The sequence below is a fragment of the Drosophila nasuta genome, chromosome X (genome assembly GCF_023558535.2).
Source record: "Drosophila nasuta strain 15112-1781.00 chromosome X, ASM2355853v1, whole genome shotgun sequence".
Classification (NCBI taxonomy): Eukaryota; Metazoa; Arthropoda; class Insecta; order Diptera; family Drosophilidae; genus Drosophila; species Drosophila nasuta.
The window spans coordinates 28555639-28570738 of record NC_083459.1 but is presented as its reverse complement, the minus strand read 5'-3'; the positions used below and the strand labels follow the sequence as shown (position 1 = coordinate 28570738).

At 36.5% G+C, this 15100-nt stretch overlaps 1 protein-coding gene across 2 annotated transcripts in view; it reads left to right on the top strand.

The window, feature by feature from the left end:
• Nucleotides 1-15100, top strand: part of LOC132795223 (uncharacterized) — a 42312-nt gene that overhangs the window by 17197 nt on the left and 10015 nt on the right. For both annotated transcript variants that reach the window (XM_060805817.1, XM_060805818.1), the window contains exons 2-5: nucleotides 5727-5903; nucleotides 11506-11718; nucleotides 13403-14221; nucleotides 14282-14461. In XM_060805817.1, coding sequence (XP_060661800.1) covers nucleotides 5727-5903; nucleotides 11506-11718; nucleotides 13403-14221; nucleotides 14282-14461 — 1389 coding nt within the window. The remainder of the gene's footprint in view (nucleotides 1-5726; nucleotides 5904-11505; nucleotides 11719-13402; nucleotides 14222-14281; nucleotides 14462-15100) is intronic.

The following is a 15100-nucleotide window of genomic DNA, read 5'->3' as shown; positions in this document are numbered from 1 at the left end:
ACTTGTTGCCTTTTTTCTCTCTTCTCTCCTCTCTTCTCTCTTCCCCCCGCGCTCCACTCGTGGTCAGCGCAAACAATTCGATATTGTTGCCGCAATGGACGAGGCGTTGATGGCCAATTTGTTACAACAAAAGGAGCGGGCAACAACAAAACAGCAATTGTGCATGCCATGTCCAAGTTGAAAATTATAACTGTTATTATTATAATTTATTATTATTATTGGATGATTTTTACGGCGCACACACAAAGCATAAAGTTGTTCAGTTGTTCAGTTGCTCAGTTGTTTTTCGTTTCTTGTTCGTACAAATTGCTGTTGTTGTCACTGCTTGAGTGTGTGTGAGTGTGTGTGCTGTATGCGTGTGTGTGTGTGTGTGCTGGGTATCACTTTCACTAAGTTCGCGCACGTAGAAAGCAAATGAAAGCAAAGCAAACAAAACGTTGCACGCCCCAAACCAAGTGGAAGTAACAACAACAACAAAAGCAACAACAGCAACAACAATACATGCAACACACACACACACACACACACACACACACGTAGCGAGCTACCTACTACCTTTGCAACTTTGGCAGCCCGCAGACAATTTCCATGGCTGGCCGCCTTTTGGGGCAACCTTTTTTTTCATCGTTGCTGCTGCTCTTCTTCTTTTACCTTTTGCTGCTGCTTCTTGGCCATTTTTGTGGGCTCGTTTCAGCGCACAGCGTGGGAGTTGCCACCAAAAAAACGAGAAAAAAACGAGAAAAAAAACACGAGTCTTTGACAGCGTCTGAACTGAAATTGAAATTGAAAATTTTCATGAACTTGATTTCTTCATCTGCTGCTGCTCAACTTCTCTCTCTCTCTCTCTCTCTTTCTTGTACAACTTAATGAATTTCTGAATTTGACTGAACTAATTTGATTTGTGGCTAAAGAGCGTACCGTTATGATGAAATTGCGATTGTATAAGCCAAAGCAAGCGAGCAACCAGCAAATGGTTGCAGCTGCGTGGAAAGTTGCATTGGTCAAAAGCAGCGATGCTGCTCAAATGAATGACTAACTGAGTGAATGACTAACTGACTGACTGCTGTGCTGTCTAATGATCTCTGCCAGCAACATGAAACATGGCAGACAACCAACACCAACAAGCAACAAGCAGCAGCAACCACATGAACACTGCGCTTAGAACGTCAATGAGAATAAGTTAAGCTTAGGAATTCTGCCACAGATTTGGAGCAACACATGCAACATGCCACATGCAACACAAACGATTAACTGCGGCTGCTGTTGTTGCTGTTGCTGCTTCTACGGCGACTTCTGCCCAGTGGCCAATGGTCAGTGATTAACTATTCAAATCTCATCATCATTCGATTTGATGCCTCGCAGTTGCAGTCGCTCGATTCTCGATTCTTGATTCTTGATTCTTGATTCTCTCATGCAAATGCGCCTGGGAAACTAACTAAATTGAAAATGTAATCACAGCAGCAACAACAGCAACAACAACTGCCATACATTTGATTTTATTTTTTACTGCTTGCTGATGTATCTGATAGATGCAAAAGATACTCGTATTAAGATACTATATGCGAATACATGGCAACAGCAACAACAACAACTTCGCGTTGCCACATGCGTCATTCATCACGACACAAAGGCGTAATTGCCACTTTGGCCATCTAACGACGACCTTTTAATGCCCTAACAAAAGTACAAAAATTGTACTTGGCATCTTTTTTTTTCATTTTGCAAGAATTCAAATTCAAACTGATGAGAACTGAGAACTGAGATTTGAGAGTTGTAAATTCGAATTATGCTCAGTTGTGTGAGAAGTGAAGAAATAATACAGGCATAATGGATTTTTAAATGAGTCGTGTAAATGGTTAAAAGCACTTGGGAGACAGCTCAAAAGATATCAAATTAAGCAATTATTTATTATTTATGAACTGAGTACATAAAAAGCTTAAAATATTATAAAAATAAGTAGGAAAGCTGCAGTCGAGTGTGCTCGACTGTGAGATACCCGAATAAAAGTAAAATATTGCGGTATTATTCTTAAAATATATCATATTTATATAGCACAATTACTTTTGCTGTCAATTTGATATATTTTGAATGTCATCAATTAAAGCATATGGTATATTTTCGTATTTTTATTTGGTATTTTCGTATTTTAGTTGGTATATTTTAAGAATACTACCACACTCGTTTTCTATTATTCACAGTCGAGTACGTTCGATAAATTTAAGTCTGAATCAAATCAAAGCAGTGCGATATTATTATTGAAATATACCAAATTAATATACCGCAATAATACAAAAATATACCACAGTTACTTTTGCTGTCAATCTAATATTTTTGCGGTATATTCCCTTGGTATATTTTAAGAATCATATCGCACTCTCTTTCTTTTATTCAGAGATTGAAAATATTGATTTTGGAACTTTAAAAAATCTTCAATCATCGTTTTTAGATTACAAAATATTCTTTAAAGTACAAAAAGATCTCAAATTCAAGAATTTTATTCTTGTTGGACTTCCCTTTCTTTAATTTATGGTGTTGTGTTTGCTTTTAAATGGCCAACAAAAACTAATTTCTATGTATATTATTAATATTTGAAATACGTTTTATACAATTTATTCTAGTCATCTTTTTGTATACTTCACTATTTGTTATTGTTGATTATTTGTGCTGCTTAACACAACAAAAGTTAGAAATGCTAAAATTCATGCAAAATTATATTCAAATGATTTTAAATGACATCAGATTACCGCTATAAACGATCGTTTTGAAAACTAATTTTAGAACTATTAGAAAGATGCGTCATCTTTAAGCATGACAAACTGTCGAATAGCCAAGTATTGAATTTATTAGATATTAGTTTTTGATATGTTAAATTCACAACTATTTTATTTGAATGCTCTTAAAATTCCTCTCGTCTTTGTTTTGTGCTGTTTTTGATCATTTATTTCGCTTGCAAATTGCATCATAAATTTGTATGGACTCCGCTTGGACAGAGCATGGAAAAATGCCAGTTAAATTGATGGTCTTTTTATTGTTGCTGTTGTGCTTGACAGTTGCCGCCGCTGGTGTTGCTTGCTGTTGTTGTAGCTATTTTCTCACGCTTTGCATTGACAACAACAGCAACAACAACAACGAGCTGAGAACATTTTGCAATGCTGAATACGTGAATTGTTGGCATTTTTGAGGCGTTTTGTTGACGCCAACAACAAGTGAGCAACAACAACCAGCAGCAACAACAACAACACCAACCAACAACCACCAACAATTCACCGGCAAGTCCAGCTAACGATGCAAACTGGAACGGAACTTGCTTAATTGCCAGTCGACGAAGCCATGGCACAGCTTAACTCAAACTCAAACTGAAACTCAAAACTCAAAACTCCAAGTCAACTCTGTGGCCAAAAGCCATTGCCCAGTTAGCCAGCTAGCCAGCTAGCTTGGGAATTTGACAGGTTGCTTTTGGCCGACAAAATGTCGACAGAGGCGGCGATGCCGTAACCCAGGATCTGTGTGTGATCTGAATGAATTTGTGTAACGGCATCTTGGCATTTCTCTTGAGGCATGATCATATAAAATGACTTTAGCCGATCAAAAGTTTGTCATCAAAGCAGGCACAAAAAATGCACTCGTTTTATTTATACATTTTATATACTATTTGCACAAAAAATAGTATTTAAACTGACTGCAAATAAATTTTAAAAAACTAATTCATATTTATACCCGCTACCCATTGGGTAGAAGGGTGTTATAACTTTGTGCCGGCAGGAAATGTATGTAACAGGTAGAAGGAGGCATCTCCGACCCTATAAAGTATATATATTCTTGATTAGCGCCAACAGCCGAAACGATCTAGCCATATCCGTCTGTCTGTCTGTCCGTCTGTGTGTCTGTCCGTCCGTCCGTATGAAACACTGGATCTCAGAGACTATAAGAGATAGAGCTATAATTTTTTTCGACAGCATTTGTTATGTCTGCACGCAGATCAAGTTTGTTTCAAATTTTTGCCACGCCCACTTCAGCCCCCGCAAATCAAAAAACATCGAATAACAAGCCTAATTTTAAAGCTAGAGTTGCGAATCTTGGTATATACAATAAATACTATAGTAGTTATGTTTCCTGATTTGGTTTGCTATCAAAAAAAAATTGTGGAAGTTATTAAAGAAATACTTTTATATGGGCAAAAGCGCCTACTTACTAGGGGTCTGAGTTGCTTTGGCCGACAATCTGGTACATTGTGCCGTCTATGATATATTTTGAATGGTGTACTATATCGATATACCAAACATACCATTTGATATATTTTTAGTATTTTTTTAGTATTTTCGGTATATTTTGAAAATGATACCGCAATATTTTGCCTTTATTAAAAATGGGTAGCGGGTATCTCACAGTCGAGCACACTCGACTGTAACTTTCTTATTTGTTTTATATTAACTTTTAGGCAGGATTCTTTCAATAAGTATTAAATATGCCACTTAAGAATTTTCTTTTAGTTTGTTTGCTCATCATATGCAAAATGCATTTATTGATAAAAAATAATAAATTAATTTATTTAAAAAATTACATTTAATAGTTTAATATGAACTACATACATAAATACACTTCATAATAGAAAGAAATCTTAATTTTGTTCGCAACATTTAATATATAGTAGATACAAAATGTATTTTATTTGTATGTCTAAAGATTGTGGAAAATTTAAAGGCAAAATGCCGAAAATATTTAGTATATATTCAATATATATTCAGTGTATTCAGAATACTTGTATTTTATTTGATTGATTCATAAAATTAATTGTGTTGAACTCCAATACAAAATGCAGTAAATATTCAGTATATTTGGTGTATATTGAGTATATATTAAGTATATATTCAACATGTTTAGTATATGTTCAGAGTATTTTCAATATATTCAGTACATATTCAGTATATTTGGTGTACATTGAATATATATTCAGAATACATTCAGTATATATTGAGCATGTTCGGTATATATTCAGTATATTTTCAGTACATTCAGTACATATTCAGTATATTGAGTATATAATATAACAAAGTTGCACTTTTCATACAAAATATAAAGAATAGTCAGTATTTCAGATAAAAAAGCAATTTATAAACATGTCAAAAAATAATATAATAATTCATATTACAAAATTGTTCCCAAATACTTCTAAATAAGCAAATAAAGTAGAATGCCACAATATTTACAAAGCTTAAAAGATAATAATTTGCATTCCTAAATAAGTTTTTTTTTTACAGCTTCCCTCCAAAGTCTGCAAAGTCAGTTCAGTTCGTTAGCGAAAACACAAATCGTGACCCAAACCTGCGATTACGAATTGTTTTGTGTTGTTTTGTTTTTGGAAATTAATTAAGATTTCTTTTACATGTTTTTTTTTTTGGGGAGTTTCAGCTGAAGTTTTGAGCATGAATTAAGAAATCAATCAGCGTGGCAATTTAATAACTTGGTCAACCGAAAAAAAGAGCCAAGAACGGCTTTATTAATCAGCAGCAAGAGTTGAGAACGTTTCTTCGCTGCTTTCTGCGTCTTTTGTTTAATTGATGAATTTTTAATGTGGTAGACAACGAGTTGTGGCTGCGCATAAATGAATGCTTAATTTGAATGTGAAATTTCTCCAAAAATATGTTAAAACTTAGCTAATTTTGTTTTATCTTTCTTTACTGATTATGTGTTTCTCTCTCTCTTTCTCTCTCTCTCTCTTCGTACAGATGGAGCTTGCAGTTTTCCTGGTTCACCGGCGCACAGCAGCGTCGTCTTCTCGAGTGCGAATCTAACGCAGGGCACCGTCGCCTCCTACAGCTGTGAGCGGGGCTTCGAGCTGCTCGGACCGGCCAGACGAGTGTGCGACAAGGGGCAATGGGTGCCAGAGGGCATTCCATTCTGTGGTAAGTAACGACAACACATCATAACAGAGACTCATAAATGCCACTTGCATATTTACACACATCATACACATTGCGGAATGCGGAATGCGGTTAACAAGTTTCAGTTTGGTTTTGCTCGCCATCAATTAGCAACTGTCTCTCTCTCTCTCTCCATCTCTCTCTCTCTCTTTCGAAGCATTTGCCATCGAAAATTATTCATATGCTAGTAGAAATTGTAAATTTACTTAAGGCGCAGAATAAACAGAGTAGCAAAGTGAAGAATTTGGAATATGCAAAATAAATATAAATATGCGAAGAGCATAAACTCAACAATTGACTTTCTTTTAATAAAAGAGTAAATATGCATAATAAATTGATAGGTTTTTAAGGTTAAGACGAAATCAGGTATATTCCGAATATGCCAAAAGTTATATATTATTCACTTTAGAGTGAAGCTAAAATAAGCTTAAGTAAAGTGAAATATTTCAGATATGCAAGTTATAATATGTATAGAAGAAGTAAGAAAGTTACAGTCGAGTGTGCTCAAAGCAGTGCAGTATTATTCTTAAAATATACCAAATTAATATACCGCAAAAATACTAAAAGTGCAATATTATTCCTTAAATATACCAAATATATACCAAAATACCATAAAATACTAAAGGCTACGATTGGTATATTGATGTAGATGTAAGAATACAGAAAAAAATACTACAAATATACCAAAGGCATCATTTGATATGTTGATATAGTACTACATTCAAAAGGTTACATAGAGAGAAATAGACTAAAAATACTAAAATATACTGAAAACTGAAAGGATATATTTGGTATATAGTGCTACATTCAAAATATACCAAAGAGTACAAAATATACCAAATTGTAAGTCAAGGCAACTAAGACTCCATTGTTGTAAGTGTTTTTAGCCACACAAAAGAATTTCTCTAATAACTTCAACAACAGACGTTATTGTTTAACATAAAAATCTAACTAAAAGGAAGTCAAAATCTTTTTTAATATGCTTATACAAAGAATATACATTTATTTAATCAAGTTTTTGTAATGTTCAATTGACTGTACGATAAAAAGAGTATCAATAAAGACAACAACTAAACAAATGAACTTTACAGCGAAAAAAGTAAAGAAAATAATGAAAAATAATAATAATAATAAAGAAACAAGCATGCAAAATAAATAGAAAGACTGCAGATTTGAGGACAACGATTCGAAACGGAACTTGGCTGCTAATTTCAACTGTTTGCAAGTGTTTTCACTTTGCTGCAGTCGCAGTGCAAAACAAAAGACTTAAGGCACGAACTTGTCGCACATACAATTTTCGATTGCGATTTTGTTGCCTTGTTTTTTTTTTTTTTTGCCTTGATGTGTTTGTGGAGATGTGTGTTTTTGAGCCGTCAATTAGCACCTTGAAGTTGGCAACGCTTTGGGAAGTTGGCAAGTTGGCAACTTGTTGACTGAAATCGAATTCCATGAACTTTCACCAGCGTGTTCTCAATGAAACACGCGCGCCACGCGGAATTCGAAAAGCGAAGAGTCCGAAGAGTCCGAAAACCAAAATCAAAGTATCCCAAATTCAATTCCAATTTCAATTCCAATTCCAAATGCAAAGTGTTGTGTTGTGTGTGTCGTGTCCAAGTGAAACATGATTAACACACCACACATAAATTGGGCTAAATGCCATATGTGTGTGTGTGTGCGTGTGAGGTGTGTGTGCGTGTGAGGTGTGTGTGCTGTTGATGAAAGGCGGAACAGACAACAACAACAAACATCGATCGAGTCGAGAATTTAACGTAACGAATTGACCCACATTTTTTTAGTGGCTCGCTTGTTGGCTCTTTTTTTTTGTGTGTGTGGTTCGCCTCATTCAACACAAACGAGAAGAAAGAAAATAGCGTAAGCGGGAGATAGAGAGGGGGAACGTACAAAAAAAACGATATTTGTGTTTGTTCATGTTCTAAGTGAGGCTCTGAAGTCGAGTTCGAGTCGAGACAACAACTTCCGTCGCGTGATGCACAAACAAACATCAAATTGATTGACACAAACGGTTCACGATAAATTGAATTTGAAATTAAAAAGCAGTTGCCAAAGCCAAGCCAAAAGCAGACTCAACTCAGTGAGTGAGTGAGTGACAAACTGCAATGCTCCGACATCAGCCTTGACCCAGCAGATGCCGCAAGCAGCTGCAACTTCAATGTGGCAACTTCGTTCGTTTACATTTTGCCAATCATTTGTGCCTGTCTTCATTTCAATTTAGTTATCAACTCTGCATAGACTAAATTTCAGCTTTGTCGCTTGCCTGATTTGTGTACTAAGCAGCTGAACCGCTTTTGAACCGGTTCAGGAAACTAATTTATTCAATTTGTTAGCAATTGTAAACTTTAATTGTTGATTTTGAATAATGCATTAATATATATTTATGTTCTGCATGTATGTACCAAATTTCAGCTTTGCCGCTTGCCTAATTTGTGTGCAATGCAGCTGAACCGCTTTTGAACCGGTTCAAGCAACTAATTTATTCAATTTGTTAGCAATTGTAAACTTTAATTATTGATTTTAAATAAAACATTAAAATATATTTATGTTTTCAATGTATGTAGCAAATTTTAGGATTTCGGCTTGCCTAATTTGTGTGCAATGCAGCTGAACCGCTTTTGAACCGGTTCAGGCAGCTAAATTATTCAATTTTGTAGTTAACGTTTACATTTAATTACCGATATTGAGTAATATATTTAAAATATTTATGTTTTGCAAGCACGTAGCAAATTTCAGCTTTGTCGTTAGACGGCTGAACCGCTTGTGAACCGGTTCAGGCATCTAAATATTTAAATTTGGTAGTTGGTGTAAGCTTCAATTACTGATATTTAGTAATATATTTAATATATGTACCAAATTTCAGTTTTGTCGTAAACCGCTTTTGAACCGGTTCAAACTTTATTGGATTGCAAACTAGTTTTAGTTTTCAAAAATTGTTTAATATTTGTATGTTTTAATTTATATTAATATAATGATCCAATGGCAAAAGCTTCATTATGACGACTATGGAACAATATTTGTGCATAAATGTTTTGAAATGCATTTTGTCATTTCGTATTTGAAATACCATTTTTTTATTGACTATATAAGCATTATATTTATTTAAATTTTAATTGAACTATTTGCTGAAAGGTTTCAAGTATGAAATTTAAGTATCATTAAGCATAAATAAATGCAATCAATTTAGTAGTTTCTAAAGTTATTGTGTGCTTCGGATAGAGCATAATCAGTTCGTTGTGCATTCAATTGAATAGTTGTAAAACCGCTGGCGTGATTTGTTGGTTGGTGTGTTGGTTTACGGCTGTCACTAATTTCGGCCTGGTAAATTGAGCCCAACGGCCGCCAGTTGCAAGTTTGCCAAGCTCTGAGCTGTGAGCTGTGAGCAGCGAGTTTGCCGGCAGACAAATTGCCACTCGTAAGACACACACAACTGAACTGAATGGAAGTGAGCTGAGAGCTGAGAGCTGAAGAGGCAAGAGTAACCCATAGCCAGCGGTACGAATCAGCAATGCCCATTGATTAATTGAACAATAACAAAAGACAGAGAGAGAGAGAGAAAGAGACAGATAAATAGAGAAGAGATCAAGTAAGCTAGAGAATTGAAATAGCGCAAAATTGAATGAATGACGACGATGATTGAGGCACAAAGATGATGACGCAGCAGGCGGCAAACAAAAAAAAAAAACGAAAAAACACTAAAAAGTCGAACAACTAACGTAGCTGAAGAACAGTTGAACAAATGAAGAATTGAAATGGAAATGGAAATTGAAATTGAATTAGAGGGCAATTAAAGGCATTTGTCACACACATTTTTGAACGAAAGTGCAGCCACACACACAGCGCAGCAGCTGAGGAAGAAGAAGCAGTTGAGATCTTTGCCACCTGCCAACAGAGAGTAGAAAGTCGAGTGAAGCACATAAAGATCTTTTTTACGATGCGATCTGTGAACACACTGAGAGCGGGAGCGAGAGCGAGATCGCTGACTGTGTCGAGTAGTAAAGTCGGTTTATTTCTTTTGGGCTTTTTGCTTTTTTACTTTTGTTGTTGTAGTTTTTATCCGACAGATGCATCTGATTAATGAATCTCAATGCTGCCTGCCACACAAAATGCGTAGCAATGTAATTAAGCCCAAGCCAACAACAATTGATGCCGCGTTGAAAGAAAAAGTTGAAATCAACACAAAAAGCCAAAAATTTCACTTTTGCTTGAACTACGAATTTTTTTTTTTTTTGTGTTTGCACTGTGCTTTGGCAACGATTTTTCGTGTTAGGCCTTGTGATCACCAACATCAGATACTCGCTGAATTCTAACTGTGTTTAATCCCTCGTCGTCTACCTCAACAATTAACAATGGGCCCAGGCCAAAGCAATTGGCGACTGAAGGTCGCTTAGACAGTCTTCGACTTGACAAAATTTTGCAGGCAAACATAATATTTAAGTATACCCAGCACACAGTAAACGGAGAGTGTGGGGTATGCTAAATTGAAGCTGCAGTTGCTGAAGTTTATTTATTAAACCAAGAGCTTAAATGTTTAACGAACTTAATTGAGCTTTTGGTATAACTTCCATTCTTTCTCATAGTTTCAAGCTCTTTGCTTAACTTAAAAGCTTGACAGACTTTGTTGAGATTTTGGTAGAACTTCTATATTCCTTTAAGCACAGAAACAAAGCTTTAAAGAGCTTCAACAAACTGTTACTGAGCTGTCAACTTACGCATTCTTAAGCTTACAGTTTCAAGCTCTTGGCGATCATTGATAAAGTGCATTAACAAAGCTTTTTAAACAACTTTGACAAATAGCTTGAAGGAGTTAGCCTTTTGTGTTCTTCACGTCAATAATTATATTACTTCTATACCACTTTAATTAAGCTTTAAAAACATAGCTGAGCTTTAGACAGAACTTGAATATTTCTTACAAACATTTAGACATTTTTGTCAACAATAAATTAAGCACATTAACAAAACGTTTGCAAAAGCTTTAACAACTTTGTTAAACTTTTGAATTAAAGCACATTATCAAAGCTTTTAACAACTTGTCTGAGCTTTCTAGAGAACTTTCAAACCATTTTTGACTTGAATTATTATACATTTTGAATACAAAATTAAAATATTAATTATTAATATATATAAATTATTACAATTTTATTAAAAATTTCCGCAAGTTATTTCTAGCGCAACTCGCATTCGATCATTTACTGAGTTTTGTTTCGATTGTGTCGCCAGTGCCAAGCAGAAGAGTTTCAAAGTTGAAGTAGAAGTAGAAGTAGAATAGGAAGCGTGTCAGGGCTAAAGACTAATGTGACCAACTGTGGCTAACTGTCTTAGCCCTGGCCAATTGGCCAGACCTTGTCTTTGCGCTGGGAAAATGAACAAAAGAACAAATAGAATAGAGAAAAACAACAAACAAAAACAAAAAAAAACAATAAAACAAAAGCCTAAACTTGTAAACAAATCATCATCATATCTCGCAGATCTTTTTTGTTTTTATTTTTTTATTTTTATTATTACCGAAACTACAAAAACACAACTCTCTTTTGTTTCTCCCAAATTCCAAATTCCCATTTCCCATGCACAGTTCTCAATGTGGCTGCTGGCAAGGCGCCAATGCAAATCTCCACCGATGGCGCTGGCGCTCCACAGAAGGCCATCGATGGCTCCACGTCCGCCTTCTTCACGCCGGACACTTGCTCGCTAACGAAACCGGAACGCTCGCCCTGGTGGTATGTGAATCTCCTCGAGCCCTACATGGTTCAGCTGGTGCGTCTCGACTTTGGAAAATCCTGTTGCGGTAAGTATTCAATTCAATTTTATTTACCCTAATGATTTGCTGCACAATTAAGTTACAATTTTGAGTTGAAAAACTAGAACTGTATTCATAAATTAATACATTTATTAATGGTGACTGACTGACAAAACAATTAATGCTCAGTCAGAGCATAATCAGAGCTAGAAAAATGCGGATTCTACTTTCAATTGTTAAAGGATTTTAAACTGCAAACAAAATCAAAAAAAAAAAAAATGGAGGCAAAGTCTTTAAATTCAATTCAATTTAATATAGTAAAGAAAGGCAACAACAAGAGCTTTAATGAGCTTTCAGCTCTGAACTTAAATATGGAAGCACTTTAGCTAAAATTTGCACAGCAAAAAACCGAAAGCATTACATTCTGAATATGCTGTTTTACTTTTAAGGGAAGAGTAATTTATAGATGAAGAATATGTTCTTTGAAATATCAGAAAGCTCCTTTAGCATTGAAAGTCAATTAAAATATTCCAAATAAGATTCCAAATAAGATTTTTCATCAAAAGGCTACATAATAAGCTTAACTAAATGAACTAGTAAACTTTAAGCTGTTTTTTCAGAGTGAAAAAATAAACAAATATCCAGCAAAAACTTAACTAAAAAACAAGTAAACTTTAAAGTGATTTTATGTTGCTTGGGTTTTAATTCAGAATATACGCTTACTGTTTAAAAATGCGAAAAAAATTGTTACATCACTTATAAATTAGCATTTATATCAAAGTGAAATAATACAAAAAGCTCCAAAAATAAAATCAAGTAAACTTGTAGGTGCTTTTAAGTTGCTAGAATATACATAGAGCTCTGATGAAAGCTTTTTTAAACAAGCTGGTAAACTTTAAAGTGACTTTAAGTTGTTAAAGACTTCATTAGGAATATATGCGTAGTACTGAAAGCTGCGCCAAAAAATCATTTAAAAATGTGCTTGAATTAAGTGAGAACCTAGCTGAATTTTTTTGCCACTGCAATTGCCAGAACAACGTAGAAGAAGACAACAACAGCTTAATAAACTTCAGCTGCTGAACTAAGCGAGAAAGAGGAGGAGAAAGGGGTGAAGTGGGGGGGAGGGCAACAATTGAATGCAACCGCAGGCTGACAATGGCAATTGAAGCGACGGCGCAGGGCCAAATGGCAAATGCTGCACGACACAAACTCAACTCCAGAGACAGACAGACAGACAGGTAGAGTGGCTAGACTCGAGCCAAAAAGGGTAGTCGAAACGCCAAGCAAAGGTAAACAACTGTCAGGCGAGCGAAAGAGACAGCGACAGTGAGTGCAAGGGAGAGGGAAAGCAGTCGAGTTAGTTAGTCAGTGAGCCAAAGAGTTTTTTTTCTTTTCCCAAAAGCCTACTAAAAAAAAAAACAGAAAAAAATGCTTTCACTTGGCAGCGCATGTTATGTGATTTTGCAGTCAAGTTAAGAGTGTGGTGACTCAGTGGGGCAGCACAGTGCAGTAAAGGTCAGAGAGAGAGGGGGGAACAACAAGTTGAAAGAAAGAGAGAGAGAGAGTGAAAGAGATAGAGGGCACAAAAGGGGCAAACAAACTCAGCGCCTGGGAGACTTGAATTTATGTTTACTTTCACTGCAACTTCGCTTGCCACATGCCGCATGCCACAGCATCTCACTCACTCACTCACTCACTCACTCATCTTTCTTTCTCTCTCTCTATCTTGCAGGCAACAAACCCGCCACGATTGTGGTGCGTGTGGGCAACAATCGTCCCGATCTGGGCACAAATCCGATTTGCAATCGTTTCACGGGCCTCCTCGAAGCCGGTCAACCGCTTTTCCTGCCCTGCAATCCACCGATGCCCGGCGCCTTTGTCAGCGTCCATCTGGAGAACAACGCCCCGAATCCGTTGTCCATATGCGAGGCGTTCGTCTACACGGATCAGGCCCTGCCCATCGAACGTTGTCCGACGTTCCGGGATCAGCCGCCCGGCGCCTTGGCCTCGTACAATGGCAAATGTTACATTTTCTACAATCGCCAGCCGTTGAATTTCCTGGATGCCCTCAGCTTCTGTCGGTCACGCGGCGGCACCCTGATCAGCGAGAGCAATCCGGCGCTGCAGGGTTTCATCAGCTGGGAGCTGTGGCGTCGCCATCGCAGCGATGTCAGCTCACAGTATTGGATGGGAGCTGTCCGCGATGGCAGCGATCGCAGCAGCTGGAAGTGGGTGAATGGTGAAGAGTTGACGGTTTCATTCTGGAATCATCCCGGCGGAGATGAGGATTGTGCACGCTTTGATGGCTCCAAGGGTTGGCTGTGGAGCGACACCAATTGCAATACGCTTCTGAACTTCATTTGCCAGCATCAGCCCAAGACTTGTGGTCGCCCTGAACAGCCGCCCAACTCGACGATGATTGCTCTCAATGGCTACGAGGTGGGAGCCCAAATCAAATACAGTTGCGATGCGAATCATTTGCTTGTCGGTCCCGCCACACGCACTTGCCTCGAAACCGGATTCTACAATGAGTTTCCCCCAGTTTGCAAATGTAAGTCTTACCACTATTTCAATTATTTCATCTCTAATATATCGTCGCTCCTCTCTCTAGATATCGAATGCGGTCTGCCGGCGAGCATCGCCCATGGATCGTATGGTTTACTCAACGGCACCGTCGGCTACCTCAGCCTGGTGAAGTACGCCTGCGACGAGGGATACGAGATGATTGGACGTGCTCTTCTCACCTGCGACTTTGACGAACGGTGGAACGGACCTCCGCCACGCTGTGAAAGTAAGTGAATGATCTATAAATAGATAGATACAGATAAATTTAAATAGACATTGAGAGATATAGATACATATAGATAGTTAATGAGATAGATATTAATGGACATAGATGGAAACAGATAAATATAGATACATAGATACAGAAAGATATAGATACTTATAGATAGATATAGATTAAAATAGAATAGAAGATTGAATGCAGTTGTAACAGCTGTAAAAATAAGTATCGTATATGGGTAATTTTTTGACGAAATTTGTCGCGTGGAAGTAACATGAACTAAAACAAATTTTTAAAATAAGTAAAGATTATTTGTATATATCTGGATTAGCACTATATTTAGAGCTAAGATTGCTCTTACGAACTTGTTCTGTTTTACGATAAAATATTTCAGTTTATTGCTTTACGATAAAGTATATGAATTCCTTTATTTTTTGGTTTCCATACGAATTCGTTGTAACAGCTGTAAAAATAAGTATCGTATATGGGTAATTTTTTGACGAAATTTGTCGCGTGGAAGTAACATGAACTAAAACAATTTTTAAAATAAGTAAAGATTATTTGTATATCTCTGGATTAGCATTATATTTAGAGCTAAGATTGCTTCTAGAAACTTTTTCTGTTTTACGATAAAATATTTCAATT